This window comes from Lagenorhynchus albirostris, chromosome 11, assembly GCF_949774975.1.
Source record: "Lagenorhynchus albirostris chromosome 11, mLagAlb1.1, whole genome shotgun sequence".
Lineage (NCBI taxonomy): Eukaryota > Metazoa > Chordata > Mammalia > Artiodactyla > Delphinidae > Lagenorhynchus > Lagenorhynchus albirostris.
The window spans coordinates 54389219-54411602 of NC_083105.1; the positions used below are offsets into that span (position 1 = coordinate 54389219).

A 22384-nucleotide genomic window follows, 5' to 3' on the forward strand; every position below is an offset into this window, starting at 1 on the left:
CATTTTCTGTCATGGAGGGGGATTGGTCATTTTTGCTTTGCCTGAGGCTGTGGTGTGCGTACACACACACACACACACACACACACACGCACACACACAAATTTGATTCATGCCATAGAAAGAAGAGTAGTAAAACCATGTCAGATTTCAAGTACAGTGATATTCTAAAATCTAAGCTACTTTATAAGTCAGAAGTGTTTAAGGAAACAAACCCTGAACATCTTCATTAATCAAGCCTGGTGTGGCTGCCTGTGTTTGCAGCTGCACGACAAAAATACCTCAGCCCCCAACTTCTTTTTATCCAAGCCCAGTTGGAAGTAGATGAGGCAGATTCTAGGCTAAGCCGTAGATCTTGTGAAATTTGTCTTTCCCCTCCTTTTCCTGACTTTCCCCTCCTGCACATTCCCCCTCTTTGTCCTTCCATTCCTCTCACGCTTCCTGCACCCATTTATACCTAGTGACTGACTGCTTGCACCACTCCTGAAATGCCTTCACACTGAAGCGATACCTCAACCAGACTTTTGTCTCTGATTGTAGGAGAGGCTTATTCCTTGTTAGGAAAACCTTGTTTCCTCTGCAAGCTGGTGAAGAGGTTGTTTTTGGAGAGTGAGGTAGGAGGAGGCCCTTGGGAGCTTCTGAAATCACAGTTGTCCTAGTCACGCACATTTGATTTAGACCTTATGATGTTTTCAGTATCCAAGCAGATGCTGTACGGTAAGCCCCTGTAAAAGAAAAAAAATTGTGCTGGACCCTTGTTAAAAATGGCAAGGAAAACTTTATTCAAGACTATTGCCAAGGGAAGAGAGATGGAACTCCACTGAAATAAAAGGCAGGAGGATTTTTAAACACTGCGGGCGGCGGGGGAGGAGGGTGAGTTGGAGGACAAGTACTGGAGGACCTTGAGGGGAGACTGGTCAGTGCGATTATCTGTGTTCATCCGCATCTGCTAATTGGTGCAAATCAGAGTTAGGCTCCCACTCTCCCACAGAGACTGGGACACAGGCTCTATCTCCCTTGATGATTGTATTTCAAAGGGATGGCTTCTTTGAGGTCCTTGAGAAAAACATCCCTGGGTTGTAAAACTGGCAGGAGACTGGAAGAAGATTCACACCTGAAAGGGGCAAAAGAATTTTCAATTGCAAATTTGCTACAGTAAATGCTATAAGAAAAGGAAAGTCAGGGGACTATAGTGTGGGGAGAAAAACCCCCCAAAAACCTGGCTCAAGTTTAGTCAAGCTGAGAAACTGACCCCTTCTTGTCACCCACTTTCCACATTCTTTCCCTTTCTAACCCCACCTCTAAGCTCTCCAGTTGTTAAAAAACATTATCAAGGTTTCTGGTTCTCACTGAAATTGATTGAAGTTGATCTCATGTCCCGGCATTATTGGTTTCTTCCATTTGTGACCCTTGTCCTGCCCTAACACAGGTATACCTGTTGGCATTTATCCTCTCTCTCAGTAGGTTGCCTGCCCTCTCTTTTGATTTTAATCTGAGCTCTGCCGTTTCTTCCGTATACTCTGTCCCTGAATCACCTACACTATGTTCTGAGATGTTTGACATTGTTTTCAGAATGGGCATTTAATGATTTTCATGTTGTAACTGTCCTTATTTGGACAGATATCCTCAGACACACCAGGAACACTGAATTATTTACACCTCTGGTTGTAAAGTTTTGCCTAAAATCAATATCGTTTGGGCTGCATTCTCTCCATTAATAGAGATGTTCTCATACTGAGTATTAATATTTATAGTAACACAACAAAGGAAAAGAGCAGATTGGATAGAAAGACACCATGGAAGCAGCAGCTTTGCTTTCTGACAGTGAGAGGAAACCACGTGATTGCACCTGGGCAAACCTCCAGCCCAGCACAGGCTTTTCAAAGAAAACATGGCTGATGCTTTGGAGTGAAAAATCTCCATCCTCATGTAGGAAAGCATGTTTCCTACCAATTGATTTTAGTATCCTCTAGAATTTTAGTTTCCCATAATCCCCACCATGAGAGTTCATAGGACATAATGATCCAAAGCAGCACATTTTCAAAAGCCTGGGTAGTTAGCCCAGAATAAGACCATTGTTAGCAAGGGCAGGCTTTAGCAGAACAGTTCAGGGTGAGCATTGGCTGTGATTATATGCTCCAGTTTGCACCCAGACAGCTCCATTTAATACCTATTATTCCAGCATAATCATTAATAGCAAACCCCTTTACTCTCAAATGGGTCCTGATTTGGATAATAAATTATATGGTCACTTGAACTTTGTCACTCCAAGTACTGATTCCTTCTGAGGGTCCTCTACACCTGTACCCGTGTGTAGTAAGAGTACTCCTCATTCTACTTGCTTTCAGATATGCAATTATTGGATTGAGTTTTCTCATATTCACTCTTTCTCTTTCACACACACACACACATACACATGTACAGACATGCATACCACTACCTCCAAAGAAAAAAATGTACTTCTTAGGCTGACTACCTTTTAAGCATAATTTAAAAAGAAAAATGTTTTCTTAAATACAACATAATATGCAAAGATACTTGCCCATAGTGAACGCAGAGCTTTGTATTATTGATATGACGCTAAGCACAGTTCCTTCTCCAACTGGGCTCATTGCTTTGTGTCTTCAAAAAGCAGAGATGTGGTGGTGACCTTTTATCTACAGAAAGATTTGAAAATTATTTTAAAGCAAGTTTGAAGCCAAAGGTTTGAAAATTATTTTAAAGCAAGTTTCCTCTTCCTTCTGTCTTTGTAAGCAAAGGGTGACTGGTAAAATGATTTATTTTCTTTGGTCTTAAGCAAATTCCCAGAAGCAAGTAAGGGGGTGGTTACTCATGGAGGAGGGTTAGTCATCTAGTTACAAGTGGACATTGGTATTCACATTTCTCAAAAGCTGAAATTGAATCTCAGAGCAATTACATAATTCATTGAAGACATTGCTAATAAGCAAGAGGGCCAGGGCTGATCTGATTTCATAGCCTGTATCCTGAATCAGTCCCCTGTGCTGCCTTCCAACTATGTCATAATTTGCTGAAAGTGTGGCTTCTGCACCAAGGCAGAGACTTTGGCCTCCCTGTGTTTAGCATACGACGGGCATTGGGTAAATATTAAATGAACAAATTATTGAAGTCATGCATGAGAGGCAGAGGGAATAAGAATGACAGCCAGCGTGGGTGGGGGGCACAGGGTTGGACCTAAAAGGTCAAGGATGGTGGCAAGTGTCTGTCAGTAAATGTTCACAAGACGTCATGAGGACTCTCACTAAGTCCCAGGTGAGAAGTCCCAGGTGAGAAGCACCTGGGAGTCCCAGGTGAGAAGCAAATTTAGCATGGGGTGGTGGGGGTCAAATGATATAATGAAGAATAAGGTTCAAGAGTGAGGGTTTGGTGGCAGAACAGTGTGACAGTTTTTCTGAGCAGCTTTCTTGCCCCTTAGGCTAGGAGACAATTCAGGATTAAGGCGTGGGCTTTGAATTCACTGAAGCCTCAGGTTGAGCCCTTTAAAAAAAACCAAAAGTATAGAGGTAACTGCTTTACATTCAGTATCCCATTTCATTCTCACAATGGTTTTTTGAGGTAGATAGTTTGATTCCTATTTTATGACCAAGCCCCCCGAGACTTTGGAGTGAAGTCACTTGAACGAGGTCATGCACAATAGGTCAGCTTTCCAATCCAGGTGTGTCTGACCCTAGAGAATGGGTTCTCAGCTGTCCTTCTCCTCAGAAGGGCTTCATGAGAATGCTGATGCCACTGAGGTAAGACCAAACCACCAACCGCATCTCACTCCCCATCAGTGACACTACCTCCTACTTCACCAGAGGTGTTAAGCAAATTGTCATTTCTATCAATAGCAAACATTTACAGAGTATGTACCGTGGCCAGAATCTGTTGCAAATACTTTCTATGTATTAATTAATTAAGTCCTTAAGACAGTGCTATGAGGCACATACTATGATTTTTCTTCATTTTAAAGATGAGGAAACTGAGCTGTAGAGATGTTAAGTGACTTGTCAAAGGTTATGTAGCTAGTAAAGAGCAGAACTGGAATTTGAATCCAAGTAGTCTGGCTCTAGAATTTGTGTCCTCAACTACAGTTGACCCTTAAACAGTGTGGTGGTGAGGGACATCCACCCCTGGAGCAGCCAACCATCCCCATAAAACTTACAGTCCACCCTCCATGTACGTGGCTCCCACGCATCCAGGATTCTGCTTCTGCAAATGCAGCCGAGCACGGATGGTGCAGTACTGTGGTATTTACTACTGAAAAAAATCTGTGTGTAAATGAATCTGCACAGTCCAAACCCGTGTTGTTCAAGGGTCAACTGTGCTATGCGATTATTTACATTATCTACTGACTCTTCGATGAGAGGGTAACTTGCTGAGGACTATATCCATAAATTAGTTTCATTTAAAACCACTGCCATCGTCCTATCTTTCATCCTGAAGAGTGTTCTCGCAAGGATAATAGGAGCCCTGGATTTGTAATAGTGATGATAATAATAATAGCCAATAACCACTGAACATTGTCTATGTGGTAGACACAGTGCTAAGAGCTTTATCTCCCTTTTGTAATTTAATCTTCCCAACAACATTGTGAAGTAGGCTTATTATTCTTGTTTTGCAGATGAGGAAACTGCAGCTTGAGTGTAAGAAACTTGCTCAAAGTTACACAGCAAGTCACAGCTGTGTAAAAGCCAGCATCTGTCTGCTTTCCTCTTGAAACCACCAGATGCTCTGCTGCCTCCCAGCCTAAGGCTGCTTGAGCCTTTGATTCATTAATTAGTTTTGCTGGATGGTGTCCATTTTACACTGCCCATGAGGGCCTGTTACTGTACATGCTCACTTCGCTTTCAGGAGAAAAAAGGCAAATTACCAAAAGAACGAATTAACACCAGGGAACTTTTCCACAAAATAACATTCCTGGGATGCCACTTGGTTAGTATTCACTTACTGCTACATTTCACACTGTGTCATGTGTTTTTTTGCATCCGTTTAAAGCTGTACTTCCAACACACCAGAGGACTGGATGCCTATAATCAAGGCAAAGATTAAACTGAAAAGTTAAATGAGGCTTAGGATATAAATGTTTAAAGAAGCAAGATAACTGTTTTAGAAAGTTTTATGTTATAAATATTTCAATATAAGGTTTTGGATAGTATATGTACTGTGGTTAAATGTACACGTGTGTAAACAAAACAGAAATAAATACCTTTCTATATTGTTATTAAAGATGTCAGTGAAATTATAGAAATTTAAAACTGGAGGAAGCTTAGAGATCATTTAGTCTAGACCAGGAAACTAAGCAGGACCAATATTGCTGACTTGACTTGGCAAGCTTCCAAGAATCTTGTAAAATTCAGATTAAACATCATCTTCTTTACAAATTGTTTCCTATCTCCCTTCTCACACCTGCCCCTTCCTGGCTGCAATTCATTTTTTAAATTATCTTAGTACATTCTGTGGCTATGTGGGTCATGGCCTCTTTATCACTTTATTTTACATGGCTCTCCCTCTCTTCTGCCTTCTAAGCTCCTTGAAAGCAGGGACTGTTTTCCCCTCAGTTTTATATTCTCAGGAGACAGCGCAATGCCTGGAACTTCATCAGTGTTAGATGAATCTTCTAATGTGTGTGAATGAGTTTGCAGAGATCTCAGGTAGTGGAGTGCAAATGAGGGCACAGATTTTTCTGACTCACCGACCAATGATCCTTCTTCTACACTTTGCTGCTTCTCTATTCTAATTTGAATTTCCCATCATAACTGAATTGTAAACACATTTTTTAAAAAGGACATTATCAGAAGCTATCAACAACCAAAAAAGTTAAATTGACATGTTGGTGTAAAATTCTTACCCAGTGACTAGGGAGTACAGAATATAATTTCTCAAAGAGCTACTAGCATCTGAAAACTTTTTTAAAGGCTTATGTAGTTTTCCTTAAAAATTCGACTTAGGATTTATATCCTTTTGATCTAGAGTGACACTCAGAACCTGGATGTTCCATATTGAAATTACTGAAGTGTTGAGGAAAGATAACCTAAATTTGCTTTTTATGTCAATCACTGGGAACAAAGCAAACCTTCCATGTGTGAGAGAAGATTTGGTTGGAAGGCAAAGATTTTGTTCATTCTTGAATAATACCAATTTCTTCTGTTTATAGATATCTTGCTGGCTTCAAAAAATACTTCAGATGTAGAAAACCTCTTAGTATATTGAAGGGTATGGGATTATGAATCTGCAAAATTAGATACAGGAAATAGAAGTTCATCCTTCTCTCAGTAGATAATCATTTTTTAAAATTAAATTACTTAATGCCTCTATCTATCTAGATTTGTATGTGGCTTATAATATATTTTCAGAGTGGAAAAGAAACTTAGAGATCCTTCTAATTTTGTAGTTGAGGAAACTGAAGTCCAAATAAGTAAAGTGATTTTTCAAAGAGTTTTCCTGACCAATTTGGGACCAAAGTCAAGGTCTCCAGGGTCAGAGTACAATATCCCACTGCTTCTCTGATGAACAGGTTTTCACTGATTATGTTGGAAGTTTCTTCTATTATGTACAAATGCTACTGGTTGAAATGCTTTTAGCTGACATTACATTTTTTTCTTTAATACATGGTATTAAATGTTCTATCATATATGGCCAACTTCCTTATTTTATGGATGATAAATTGTGATTTAGAGAGATAGTTAACTGAATTACCCAAAATTAAATAGTCAATTTGTGGTAGTTCTGGAAATAGAATTTAGGGCTTCTGACCTCCCAATCCAGAGCTCTCTTCTTGAAACTCTACTTGGTTCTCCAACAGAGCAAATTAAACACATATCCACAAAATAGCAAGGTCAAATGTTTTTACAATTCTAATAAGTTCATCTAAGCCTAGACTTGAAAAAATGATTAAATTTACTGTTTTTTCTCTCTTGAGAACTCTTGTAGTAAACCATTTATGTATTCATTTATTCATCAAGCATATTGATTTTTCTATTATGGATCTCAAACTGTGCCTCAAGCTGGGGATTCGGAGATGAATAATCATGAGTTTGGGCCTCACAATTTAGTAGAGGGAAAGAGAGATGTAAAAAGTAAATATAGAAAACTGTCACAAGTGTGGCAAAATAAGTAAGAAAATGTTAGAGGACAGAGCAGTCCAGTCTACCCGAAGGGTTGATTAAATCTTCATTGAGTAGGTGTTACAGTGTTCTGAACTTTAAAGGTGGGTTAGGTGTTCCCGTGGAGTAAAAAGTGGGGCCAGCGCTCAAGAAAGAGTGAAAGGTGCTGAGCAATGATATAATAAAATTATAAAAATAGTTTATATAACTTCCACATAGGTTGCAGCAGGAGTGCCCAGGAAAGTGAGGCTGGAGAAATCAGAGTTGGCCTGATGTAAGGATACGTGTGCTATGCCCAAGAGTTTTGAATTTATCCTATGAAAAACAACGAGCCAAGGATACTTTTATACCCTAGGCTTTATTTTAGAAAGACCTACTATGGTAGAATGTGTGTGTTTATGTGTGTAAGGGAACGATCTAGCAAATAGGGACCCTCATGATTATTCAAGGAAAAGGTGCTAAGGTTGCCTAGGCTAGGACAGTAGAAGTGAGGTCGTAGAGGAGGGAGAGGAATTAAGGTGTAAAAGAGGCAAAATGAGAGGAATTTGGTGAGCAAAGAGATGTGGGGAGTTGGTAATGGAAGTGACATTGAACTAAAATTAAGAGAGCTGAGTACTAATCTATGATCTTGAATTAGGATTATGTTTTCTAACCATCAATTTCTTTTTTGTCAAATGGCCAAGTAGGACTTTATTAGACTTGAAGTCTCTAAAAATCAATTGATCCTCTTTTAGATATTCACATGGTATATAAATAGATTTAAGGATTTAAGGCCTCCATAATAATTATAGCTAACATTTACCCTTTATCATATATCGTTATGAATGTTGACTCAGTTGATCCTCATTATAACCCTTTATGGTAGATGATAATGCAATTCCCATTTCCCAGATGAGGAGCTGAGGCTTAATGTTTTCAAATCACATCTTTTATCTTCTGCATGTCTTAGTCCACGTGGGCTGCTATAACAAAATACCAAAGAGGGGGTGGCCTAAAAACAGCAGAAATTTATTCCTCACAGTCCCGGAGGGTGGAAGTCTGAGATCAGGGTGCCAGCATGGTAGAGTGAGGGCCCCCTTCCGGGTTTCAGACTTCATGTTGTATCCTCACATTGCAGAAAGGGTAAATTCACTCTCAGGGCTCTCTTTTATAAGAGCACCAAATCTAATCACCTTCCAAAGGTCCCAAAGTTCCTACCTCTTAATACTATCACCTTGGGTATTAGGTTTTCAACATATGAATTCTGGGAGGACACAAACATTCAGACTATAGCACCGCTCTTTTTATTCTCTGTGTAATTTTTCTCATGAAGCACTTGGATTGTACCCAACTCCTTCCTAGGTCCATTACTAGGAATATTATTGCATATTAATTAATACTGGCTATTGTAACAGGTATAACACTCAATCTTATTGGTTTAACATAGCCTAAGTTTATTCCTTGTGCATGTGAATCCAGTTAGTATCAGGAGGTAGATCTCTCCTCTACACAGTCATTCAGGGGCCCAGGCTGACGGTGACTCTTCAGAATCACCTTTGGCACTGACATCTGTCTGAAAGGGGAAGAGAGAGAGTGGCTGATAGAGTGGGAGGTTTTTTGTAGGCCTGGTCTTGAAGAAGTATAACTCATTTCTGCCCCTCTTCCATGTGTTATGTGCAAGGGAGACTGGAAAATGTAGTCTAGTTGTGTGCCCAGGAGGAAAGAAAAAGGAGGCTTGGTGAATAGGTAGATACTCTCTTTTAAAGGTGGGACTTGAACCTGGACCATCTGACTTCAGTCTCCTCACCCAAACCACCGTGTTATATATTACCTTTTGGACTTGATTGCTCTCATGGAATCAACAGTAATCAAACTATTTTGTACATAAAGCAACGTGAGGATACAGGTTGACTTTATAGTGAATATTACACTGTGTAGTTAAGATTTGTGGCTTCATACAGGTAAGAAATAAATCCAAAATATAAATTTCATAAACTCTCTTCTCAGTTTCTCATTAAGTTCAGTGACTTAGTGAGGTTAATTTGTCAGTTTGAAGCAATTAAAAAAATACATTTTACTTCGACTTTCATTTTCTGATAGGTCTCATATATTGTACCCATTGTAATGAAACTTAATCATTTCATAAACTCATAACACTTTAGAAATGGAAGGAACCTTTAAATTATCTCTCAAACTAGTCTGATTTCCTCATTTTGCAGATGAGGATAGAGACTCAGGGACTTACTCAACATTTCACTCTTCAGGGACAACATCCCATCTTTCTTTTCACTGCTCTCGCTGCTCACTCTATCATTTCCCTGAAGAAGCTCTTGGGCTGCCTGCTCTCCTTCCTAGGAGCAATTACAGGAATATTATTAGTCATAAAAGAACAGTGTGACTCTCATAGTGTTTAGGAATTGGGGATGTTCTGATTCTTCACATTTTGGGGGTACAATTTGGGATTAAGCAGGAAATCTACTTTTAAACGTTTGCCTTTAGAAACATTTAAAAGAATATTATGGATCATTTTCCCCTCGTAGTAATTGGAGTTGGTTATCTTTTGAAATGTCAACTTTCACTATGAGGTAAATATGGGAAGTGAGACTGTTGAATGGTGAATTTCCTGGATCCTACTTTGAAGGTGGAAACTTGTCTTTTGCTCTTAAAAGTAGTAGTAGAAAATACTTCTTTTTTTTTAAATTGAAGTCTATTTGATTTACAGTGTTGTGTTAGTTTCTGGCATACAGCAAAGTGACTCAGATGTGTGTGTGTGTGTGTGTGTGTGTGTGTATGTATGTGTATATATATATATATATATATATATATATATACATACATACACACACACACACACACACATATATATATGTTCTTTTTCATATTCTTTTCCATTATGGTTTATTCCAGGATATTGAATATAGTTCCCTGTGCTGTACAATAGTTCTGATTGATAATTAGCTTTTGTTAATTTTAACTTTATCTAAAAAAAGGAAATATCCTAGTCAGTATATTATTTTTGGTTCAGAGAACAGAGACATCATCAAATTACATCAGGAAAAAAGGGGCTCACTGAAACCTATTCTATAAAATATTTCAGTAATTGAGGAAAAAGTTCAGGAAGACCTCAGGAGAGGCAGACACCAAGGCAGGTGGTGGAACTACCTACTTCTTTATCTCTTACCTTTGCACCTGTGCTTTTTTCCCACTCCTATGTGTCCCCATGTCTCAACACAGTGAGGCTCTCACAAAGCTCTCCACAGGTTACCTGACTTCTGATGCCAAATGACCTTTGGACTCAAGTGCCCATTTCCATGGGACAATTCTGTGACTTTTAGTTCAAATTTCTAGAGAAATGGATTTGATTGTTCCAGTTCCTCTTTTTCAGAGCAGACCTTACCAGCAGAAGTTGTTGGACAGTTTATAAAGAGACCAATATTCTTTGAGGTTTGCCTTCCTCAACATCACTTCTCATTTAAAACGTGGATATAGAAGATGTTCATGATTGAGCTGAGGGGCAGTGAATCTAAAATTCCCCCAAGAATGAATCTTCTTCTGTTCTGCCTCTTTCTCTTAAAATAGACTGTGGTACATCCTGTGGTTGAGAGTTTGCTTCTGTTAACGGAGACCGTACTGTTATTAGGATTATTATCCTTTGTGGCAATCTGTTTTTCCCCAATAATTTTATTTTTTCCATATGAAACTAGAGCAGTTTTAGAAAACAAGCTCTGTAAAAATGTCATTGACATTTGGTTATTTCCTCCCCAATCATCCTGACTTCATAAATTATGTGAACTTTTGAAATTTCATTGAACTTTTTAAATGGCCATTTCTTTTAATTAGATTGCTTCATCATGAAAGTCTAAAAATGTGCCCTATTTTTTCAGTCTAATGAATTAAAGTGAGAAATTGGCTGTCTCAGCAAGTTTTTGTTTCAGCACATTTTTTCCATTCAAAGTGATTTACAGCAACCTGAATCCACTAACTAGCTTGCACTTCAGATGCCTATTGGTGCATGTAGGTGATGCTTTATTTCTGCTTAGAAGGTGTAATGCATACTCTGGGGAGCTAGTCAAGCTGGGTAAAACTGTTAAATAGGAGTGTATGGAGACAAACAAAATTTCAGAGTCAATGAGACAAATCAGAATACAAATAAGAACTGAAATCTAATGGAGAGGAAACCAAGTAGGAACAAATTCACAGCTTGACGCTGAATTTACTCTCTTCTGTAGCTTGTGTCAGATTAATTTTTTTTACATGCATCTCATGTCAACACAATTATGTGTGTATACATATATATATATATGTATATACACATAGATTTTTTTAAATATTAAATTAGAACTTTTATAGAATATAGATCTTTAACAACTATATCTTTTAAATTTATATGTTATATCATTTTGGTATTCATTAATTACATTAATAGTTAAAATTAAAATAACATTTAAGTAATGCTATACAATTTAAAAGCAGTTTCACATACATTATCTCATTTGGTCTTTATAAGGACTCGATGGAGCTATCTTAGAGATGAACAAACCAGTTCTTTGAAAGGTGAATGGGCTTAAGCATTTACTCAAGTATAGTATAGGTTAGGGTAGACTTGCACTGAGATATTTCAGTTCCAGAGCCCATGTCCTTTCTAGGCTACCAAGCATCACATGTAGGAACAGTGACACACTTCTTGCTTTCCTTCACATCACCTGGAACTATAGTCTACTGCATGTGCGTGGAGCTCTGTAGAAAAGGCGTCATATGATAGTGTTGAAGATCATGGTTTCTGAAAGCAAACTGTCTGAATTCTCACCTCTGGTTTTCTCTATTACTGTTTTACTTTGGGCAAGTTTCTTACCATTTCTCTGGCTCAGTTTCTTCATCTGTAAATTGGGGATAATTATAGTTTCCTCTTTAATGGTTGTTGTGATGATAAAATGGAATAATGCATAGCATACAGTGAATATTCTATGGCTGTTACTTAGCAAATACCACTATTCCTTAAATTGTTTCCAGAGTGAACGGATTATTCTTACATTTAGAATGTGATATGCATAGCTTTGTGCTCTTATTGACCAAAGGCCAGCAACCACTACTCAAGGTAAATGATTTGCATAAATACTATTCTGTGAACCCATTTTTCATATTTATGTATACAGTTGGTTCACAGGTAATGGCTAAAATGTGACCATACTAACATATATATAAACATATATGTGTATATAATTATATATAATTAAATGTGTCTATATAGGTATGTGTATGTATATATATAATTTTAAAAAATTTATGCACACATATAAACCAAATGCTATTCAGATTTTTTTTTCTTATGGAGAAGGTAAAAAATAGTTAGAAACAAAGATTTTGCTAAAATGCCTTATAAGACTTCATTCCAGAGTATTCCAGTCATAATAGCTTTGCAAAAACATTTAGGAATCTTAAGATATGATTTAAGAGGCAGTCTCTTAAGGCCATGTTTCTGGGGAACCAGTAGGGCAGTATCCTATTGTTGAAATGATATATGAAGGTAATAACCTTGAAAGGCAACAATTAGAGCTGGGCAAGACTTGGTAATCCTGTTTTCATAAGAATTAAAACCTATGTGTTCTCTAGTGTCATTTCACAAAAATGTAGGAGGCAACATTTTGTATTAATGCATCACATTCAGGGAGGAGAAAATAGCGGAAAGGTGTGGGGCTTTTTGTTTTATCTTTTGTGACTTGGGGATTGTCACATGAAGAAAATTGTTCGTTCTTTTTTCATTTAAATCTTCTCCAGGGGGTCTTGCATCATTTTAGTATGACGCTGATTGTCTGTGAAGTCTATTTTGTTAATTTGGAAAGCCCTAATATTTGATTAGATTAGTTTATCATGAGCTCTGTCTGACTCCGTGTAGAGAATTCTAGTAACTGCTTGAATTTTTTACAGTCTCATTAACCTTTTAAAGGAAAACCACAGGAATTAGTTTTACCTTCTTAAATTGCTTGTTTACCATTTATTAAACACATGCCACATACTAGCAGTTTACATGAAAACTTAGCCTTTGTCTACAAGAATTTGACATGAGAAGATATATAGCAGACAAATAAGAAAACTGTGTGTGTGTATATGTATGCCATGCTTAGGTGAACTAAATTTTGCTAGAAGATTCACGTCCCTATTTTGAGATATCTCATTTTACTTACCATATATACTGGCATATATAAAAATATTGAACAGTCAATATCCTCCCTACCCATGCCTTAAGACTCTGAGTGCAGGATTATCCCTCCTTCCATCCATCCATCCACCCACATCCACCTACCTACCTACCTATCATCTATTCTATTTTAACAAGGTTAATCATCCCCTTCTCATCCCCCCACAGAAAGCTTTACAACTTCAATTTTAATAAGAAGGACAAAGTCTGATAGAGATTTTTCACAAAATCCTATTTCTCACAAGGAAACTCAACCTGTGTGTCTGTGCATTTTATTCACAGGCAATGAAGAGAAAGGTCAGGGCAGAAAGGCCTTGGGTCTGTGAGGCTTGCTCTTCTGCGTCACCTTTGTTATTAATTCCTTAACATTTAGTCCCATATTCTCTGAAGGGGGAGGACATGCCTCTCTTCTTCCCAGTGCAGCTCCTACCTTATCCTTCTCTTCATTACACCATATGGGCATCATTTTACCTCCTTTCTTCTCAAAGAAGAAATAAGCACACTTTCTTCACCAGAGCTCTGACATACTAAACTTAGCCAACATAATTATCCAATTGTAAAATGACTCTTTACAACCCTTTGAATTATATAAATATCTGAACAACATTTTCTTGTTTCTGTTCGTTCTGCATTGACTCAATAAGCTAGAAAGATCCAGGTTTTTGAGATATCATGTTTCACTGACTTATCCTTCAACGAACACATTTGACAATATATATCCTACTGCACAACCTAGGAAGCAATGGAAAGTACTACTGTGTAGTCAGGGTAGGCTAAGTTTTGTGACAGTAGCAAAAAACCACCAAATTTTAGAGGCTTATAACACTTTAAGGCTTCTCACTCATATGTCCATATGGTTGGCGGGGACTCTGTTTCATGTCTCTTGGGGACTCAGGCTGATATAGTCTCTACTATCAAGAATGTAATTAGTTGCTCTTGCTGGTGGGAGAAATCTGGTGAATGACACTAGCTATTAAAATGTCCACACAGACTGATATCCTTTGCTTTTGCTCGTAAGTTTAGCTTTCATTTCATTGGCCAAAGCAAGTCGCATCACCACATCTAGATTTAATTAATGGGGTGGAGAAGTACAGTTTTCCTTGTCAGGAAAAGTAGAAATGAATTTTGACATTGGCATTGGGAAGGGAAAACCAGGTGCAAATTTTTCACCTGTCAATTCTTTTCCAACATACGATAAAAATTTCCTTGTAACAAAGATGATAAAATGGCCCTGGTGGATGATGCTGAAATGGTGCCTGCCTCTTTTCTCAGGATAGAGACTAGTGGAACCCCGCTGTGTGCTCCTGGCCGCTGCAGTTCTGTGGAAAAGAGAGCCCAGCCACTATCCAGCTCTTCCTGAAGCTGTCTCAGCTCGGTCCTCTGCCTGCTAGCATAACTCTCTGAAGAAACCCTAATAATCTCTTGTTCTCTAAACTGGCTTCCATTCAAAGACTTGCAGGACACATCTCATCATGACTTACATCTCTGTTTCCCTAAATTGCTATCAGAGCTCCAAGCATCCCAAATTATCTATCATCACACAGACGTTTATTTCCATTTTGTTCTGTAATCCCACCCTTTCATTCATTCCACTGTGTCCTCTACAGTTTACTGGGTGTATCGGCCAACTCCCTGCCGGGCAGTCCTACTACTCTTTCCCAGTAAATTTATTCTTCCTCTTTGAAATATATATTTCATATTCTTTTTTTCTTCTCAAACATCTCTCATATTTCATAGCAAAATGAGATAAAATCAGATATGAAACTTCATCTTCTCACCAACTAATCCGCTCACACCTACCTGACTCTGTATTCACATATCTCACCTTCACTCTTAGGATTAAATGTCCCCACATGAATCTAATGCCAACCACCTAGGTGCCCTCAATCTCAATTCCTTATTTCCCTTTATGGACATTCTTTTTTTAATTATCCACTTTCTCTCCTATATTGTCATTTTCATTTTCTCAGATTTCTCCAGCAAGCAAGCATGCTTTTATGGCATCCATTGAAAAAATTTTCTTAAACCTTTGCTTCATTCCAACTATTACTTCATCTCCTTCTTCCCTTCACAGAAAAACTCCTTGAAAGAAATTTTTATAATTATCTGCAGTTTTGCATCTCATTCTCTAATAAACTTACTATAATCATGCTTTTATCTTCATCATGCCATTAAAATGATTTTTATCTAGATCAAGTGCTAATAATAGCTAACACAGAGTACCTGCTATGAGGCCGGGAGTGTTCTAAATACTTTATACATATTAACTCATTTAATCCCCAAATCAACCATATGAAGACGGTGCTATTAATATCCCTCTTTTAGATATGAAAAAATACTAATCAGAGATATTTGATGATGTGTCCAAGGTTACAATGCTGTTTGAAGAAGCTTAGATTTGAACCTAGCTACTGTGTTTTTGGAGGCTCTGTTTTAACTGCTGCATCATATTATTTTTTTAGGAGACAGTTATTTCACTTCATTTATTAAACCTTTCAGCAACGTTTGACATAACTGACCAATCCCTCTTTCTTGAAACATTTTATTCTTTGGTTTTCCATGCCTTTATCTCATGTTCTTTTTCTCTTACCTCATGTTCTGCTCCGTATCAGTTTTTTCTACTGTCTCCCTTCTTCCAGATTTAGGTTCTGGACTATTCCTTCCCTACTTCTCTATCCGTAGCGGTAGCCTTTCCATGGTAATTTAGTCCAGTCTATGGCTTTAAATATCACCTATCAACCTAGATCTCTTAAGTGTGTATCTGCAGTCTAGATCTCTTCCCTAAGCTCCATTTTATAAATGTTGCTGCCTGATTTACATCTCTACTCCTGTGTCTTATAAGAATCTCAGACTTAACACAGACAAAACAGAACTACAGTAATTTCGACCCAACCCAACTTTTGCCAAACTCCCCTTTCCCAGGCCTCCTCTATCTTCCAGAACCACCAAATTCTAATTCCTCAGGACAAGCTTAGGAGTAATCCTTAATTCCTCTTCCCCTCACAGCTCATACTCAATCCATTAGCAAGTCAAACCAACTCTACTCTGAAATATGCCGCATCTGGTACTTCTTCCCAACCCTTAGTCTAGTCTGTGTCCCATCCTTCACCTCCTGAACTCCTGCAACCCCTTCACGACTGGTCTCCCTGCTTTCACTCTTGCTTTCTTCAGTCCATTCTCTAAAGAGCAGCTTGAGCAAACTTCTAAAGCATTAATGAGATGACAGCATTTCCACCCAAAGGCTTTCCCTTGCAACGAAAGTAAAATCCAATCTCTTTGCCATGGCACCCGCCCCTACACCATCTTCCTACGTTTCTGACATATTGTCCTCAGCCTCTCAGCTGTTCAGCCACAGTACATCCACACTGGCCATCTTGCTGTCCTGGGAACACACCACACGTTTCCCCATTTCAGAACCTTGTCACTTTCTGCTCCTTCTCTTTGGAAAGTTCCTCCTTTCTTAGCTCTTCATCATGGAGGCTTTCTTCTCATCATTCAGGCCATTATTCAGGTTACCTCCTCAGAGAGGTTTTCCCTGAGACTCTGAGGTTTCCCTGAGACAAAAATCTGCCTTCCCTCCATGTTTGATTACTCTCAATCACATTACCCTACTGCATTTCTTTCAAGGAGCTAGAAAATCTAATATTGTCTTACTTAATCATTAGTACCTAATTATTATTTGTTTTCTCCACAGGAATATGAGCTCTTTAAGGGCAGGTCTATGTCCATCTTACACATTGTTGCATCCCCATTACTCAGAACCATGCCTGATATGTGGTGTTGACTCAAAATGTGACTAAGTGAGGTTCAGTGTAGAAAGCAGTATTTTGACTCGTATAATATTACATAAAGCATTCAATAAATTAAAACAAACTGAATCATCCTTAGCTAAGAAAATATTTTCTAGAGCACAAGGAACAGAAATCCGGCTTTCAAGTTTTTAGCTTTTGTTTGATCGCCTTGTGTTTGAATCACATGGAGAAATCCCCATTTGTATCTACCATGACAGAAAAATCTTTGTGACATTGGAAATGGTATCTGCTTCTTAACATTCTTTTGAGGATTATGTGTCAAAGCTGTATGTTACACCTGAGTTTCTCGGTTTCACATGGGGAATGACATGGACAATCCATGCGATTTGGTCTCTCTTAAAAGAAAAATCCAAGCAATCTAACCTGAGTTACTGCCTAGTGGTTCCTCATCTCTGAGGGGAAGATTGATATGAATGCATGATGTACTCATCTCATTTACAAAATGATCTCAGTATACTTTATAACATTAAACAACTCCCTGTGTCCTACTTTTCTATTTAAATCTGTTTTTATATCAGTCACGTTCTTACATTTCTGAAAGCATAACATTTCAACAGATGTTTGATTTTAAGCTGGTTTTATCTTTAGCAGATGGAAATTTTGCTTGATCATTTCACAGGAGGGTTAATACTTTGAAGAAGAGATGCTGGGTAGAAAACACAATGAAGGCAAACTCAAACCCTATCCTAATGTGATAAGTGAGGTCCAAAAATTTCAATCACCCAAACAGTTCAGTAGCCTCACTGTGAGGTTTAGAAAATGGGTGATGGAGCCTCACAGCTTAGTGCACTGGGTTTTTCCAGGCTAGATATAAATCCATCCACGTTCTGGCTGTGGTGGTTGTCATTCGGTGGCAGCTGTTCCCTCAGGCAAAATGGAAAGGAATGATTTTTTTTGTTTTTCCCTCCTGAACAGGCATTTAATAGTCTTATTTCAGTTGGAAGCAGTAATTGGAGAATAAGTTACAGGAACAGACAAACCAAAAAAAAAAAAAAAAAAAAAAAAAACCCAAACCAAAAATCCCCACGTAACTTAAAGTGCTTCAGACTGCAAATGTAAACATGAGGGCGAGGGGAGGCCACCGAGCTCTCTCCCCTGACCTGAGACAGGAGGGTCATGTCATTGTCGGGTCCCTTTACCATCACCACCCTCTGATCTCAGCCCTGCAGGTGGGAGGGAGGGAGGGAATGTCAGAGGCAGGAAAGAGGACTTAAAGGAACGAGGAAAACACTTTGTAAACTTAGAACCAGGGTGCAAGGTGGGGGGGCAAGGGAGCTCCTGGAGCCCTTGCCCTGGCTGAGGGGTGGGGCCAGCCCCCCCAGGAGGTGCGGGAAATACTGTTGGCTTCATGCCGCAGCCATCCCTGAGACTGGATGGAACGTTCAGGAAAATGGCAGCAATTTCAAAAATCACCCAATTAGTTCATTTCCAGGGAAATTGAGCAGAAGAATCCTGAGGAAGTGGGTTCCCACCCTCTGCCTCCCTGATTTCTGAAAAGAATTTCCCTTCCTGACCCTTACACTCACCCCTAGATGAAGAATATAACCTTTATCAACTCACCTACTTTGAGAATAAGGTTTGTCTCAGCCCTAGTACAGGGCACCTTGTCCGGGGGTTCCCTTACTTTGATCAACACGTTGAACAAAAAGGTGTAAAAAAGTCATATGCAAATAAATATGTTTTTGATGATACCACACATTGCCTCTATATTTCAGACTGCTCTAACAGCTCATTCTAATCTAGTCACTAATTGTTCCTGCTTCACCAAGCATTTACTGACAGAAATGGTCCTACCACATTTAACAAAGAGACCAAATCTGCATTATGGAGTCAGCATCATTGTATTTCTAGTTTCATGCATGGTGGATCCTTTATAGAACTATATTTAATGTGCTTCTAATTAAAAAGAGGGGGGAGTATCCAAATCTTTCTCAATGTTATCTCAACTTTTGTTTTTGTTTGTGCAGCTCACCATGTTAAAACGGGCACTTGCGAGGTGGTGGCACTCCACAGATGTTGTAATAAGAACAAGATAGAAGAACGGTCACAAACAGTCAAGTGCTCCTGCTTCCCTGGGCAGGTGGCAGGTACCACACGAGCTGCTCCATCTTGTGTGGATGGTGAGGCTTCTTCCATTGCTCTTTGGGATAGGGTAGACGAGGACTGCTTAGAACTGGAATCCCACTGTGATGCTGATGACTGGGGTTAATCCTGGGGGACCGCACCATCAACCATGTGGTTGGTACAAGGTCACTTGAAGAGCGTTTTGAAATCTAAAATCTATTGGAAGATGGTCTAAGATCTTATGCGGTTTTGTAGCAAAAGGCATTATAATGAGGTTCCAATAAGTCCACGTGCCTCTTACTTTGATGCCATGAAATATTGATTTGCCAGTGGAGGGCGAGTGTGTGTGTGTGTGTGTGTGTGTGTGTGTGTGTGTGTGTGTGTGTATAAATTATTTGGCAAAGGAAAAATGAAAATAGATGATTAAATAGTGTGGGTACCTAAACACATGGCTGGTTCTTAACAATGAAAAAATAAACACTGCACAGATGAGTGAACGTTTAGCTGTGGATCGAATTCACATGAAATATTTTTATAGAGATTTATCAAAATATTAATTTCTTTCTTGGAGGATTACCTAATTACAAAGGATATAAACATTTATGTGGGTCTATATAATTGATGTTATCATAAATAATAATGTGTTAAGTGCTCATATTTTCATGGTGCACTCCTTGTGATGATAGTTACTGCCCACAGTAAAAAAAGATTGTGCTCATTTGAATGCCTTCCTGATTTTAGCCTACTTGTGGGAAATACTACATTGATTCTAAAATATTGACTCTGGTCATGGACGCACTTTCTTATATGTTTATGTAAATCAGCACATGCATGTATCCACATAGTTTCTTTCCAATATGTTATTGTCCATGAAGTCCATAACATATTCATGGACAATATGTTATTGTCCAAATTCTTTCCAATATGTTATTGTCCATGAATATGTTATTGTTGCATGAAATATCCTTTAAAAATGTGCCTATCATTAACAATACTGTATTATACACTTAACATGAGATCTACCATCTTAAAATTTTAAGTATTATTACCACAGTAAAATAAAAATTAAAAAAATATTTTTAGTCAAAAAATCTAGAAAGATTGATTCCCTGTGGATCAAAAAAAAAAAAAGCATCCTTCAAAATCTAATCATCCCAGTGGTGGGAAAAATATGTGGCTGTTGTTCCTCTTTAAACGTGCACCCAAAGAATTAACAAGCCCAAACAGAAAATATTAAATTGATTTTTCTATCTCCTGTAGCTTCAATAGTGGAACAGAAATGGTGGTGCCATATGCAACCATGTCTTGAGGGAGAAGAATGTAAAGTTCTTCCAGATCGGAAAGGATGGAGCTGTTCCTCTGGGAATAAAGTGAAAACAACTAGGGTAAGTGGACAGCCAGCCTGTGAAAGCAAAAAGTCTCTCAATTAATAGAGCACGGAGCACGTTCAGTGACATCTTTAAATGGTGGTTGTAGGATGAGTGGTAATAGTTTTCCATAGTACATTTTTCTCCCATTTTCTCCCTGCTTCATTTTTTCATAGCACATTTTTATTTCACCCAGAATAACATCTTCTGTAGATTGCCATCAACTGTCATATTACCTAATAATTAAATACTCTTTGTTCCTTCATGAGATACTGACAAAAACGTGAACACCCCTGCCCCAAGGATGCGTGTTAAATGCTGGGAAGGTGACCCCAATCCCTCATTCTTCTGATGGATAGTGATCTGAATAAATTCTGAAAAAAAGAGAATTTATATATGACTCAACAAACATTTCCCAGTTAATATTCTTTCATTTTTATGAGAGTAATTATTTTGACCTCCCTGATTTCTGGATCAATAAATAGTTTTCTAATGGTTAAGTTTGTAATCATTGTAATGAGTTATCAAGAGGAGTTTTCAAATCTCAGGGTCAATATAAAAGGAATGCTCTTCAGACAGTGAGGTATTTCAGCTTGCAATGACTGATTTCTGGGGGGTAGGAGAGAAGTGAAAAATAGCTTTATTCTTTCATTTTCTAATTACTTCCATGGATATTCTGGACTGGCAGAATTTAAATTCTTTGTGGAATCAGCAAATGAAAGTTTTGTCTTATTTTGCTTTTTGCCCTAAGGGGAAAGCTGACTACTGTTTAGAACTGGATAACTGGGGGCTAGAACAGAATAATGCTTTATAAAAAGGGGATATTTTATTTAATAAAATGTAACATAAAACTAGAGACTGTAATTTACGGTATTGATTAACAATAGTTTTTTTTTTTAAACCTTGTATGGACATATTCAAGAGGATTATTTTAAAATCCCATCAGATATATAATGTTGAGTAATATCTTTAGTGCATTGACTATTCAGACATACAGAGAAGTAACCAAGTTTCTAATAAATAATAACTTTATATTTTGTCAAATGATTTCATGACTCTAGACTCATCAGTAAAGGCTGACACTCTTCCAGAATCTGTGGAGTGCATGACCAGTTAATTAGAATAATTGTATTATTCAGTTAGCACATGATATAATCCATATTGATTTGTTAAAACCATTCTGGCAATGTAAAATTTCCTTATAAGCTATTTATAGCATGAAAATTTTTTTCCTAACACTATTAATCCTTAGTCTAAAATAACACTCATGTAAATGCCTGGAGATTTAAGATTCTGAAACAATTTTTTTTTTTAAATAGTAAGTTCTCTATATCTAAATTCTATGTTTCTATTACATCAGTGGGTATGAGGAAGCTAACACTTATTAGATACTTAAAACATGTGCCATATACTGAACAATGTGCTTCATGTGAATTAGCTCATTTAATCCTCTTAATAGCCTAGTGAAACAGGTAATATTATTATCTCCTTTTACAGCTGAGTAAACCAAAGCTTTAAAATGTTAAGTGACTTCCCAAGGTCATATAGCTAATTAATGGGAAGTTATGGATCAAACTGTATATTTTCATTCCAGAACCTAATCTCTTAACCTGTAGTTTATACTAGATCATTTTACTTATTCTTAAGTAATAGTGATGAAAGTTTCCTATAATTCTGTTCATATAAAGTAGACCTTTAAAAATATTTTTAGCTTTTTGGATCATTGAAATGAAAAGGTCAGGAGCATGTGATCTAAATTCTCATAATAAATTGTTTTAGAAGTGTTGCTTCACTCCCTGTTGGGCCATATTCTCAATAGTTCAAACGTAAAATTGAGTCTCTGCTTCACAAATTCTTCATAATGTA

The 22384-nt window shown here is 37.9% G+C and overlaps 1 protein-coding gene across 1 annotated transcript in view; it reads left to right on the forward strand.

Moving 5' to 3' along the window:
- TAFA2 (TAFA chemokine like family member 2) overlaps positions 1 to 21332 on the forward strand; it is a 106371-nt gene extending 85039 nt beyond the window's left edge. Inside the window, exons 2-4 of the mRNA XM_060167036.1 lie at positions 19055 to 19207; positions 20412 to 20536; positions 21270 to 21332. Of these exons, the coding sequence (XP_060023019.1) occupies positions 19055 to 19207; positions 20412 to 20536; positions 21270 to 21332 (341 nt within the window). The remainder of the gene's footprint in view (positions 1 to 19054; positions 19208 to 20411; positions 20537 to 21269) is intronic.
- Positions 21333 to 22384: the final 1052 nt, after the last annotated feature.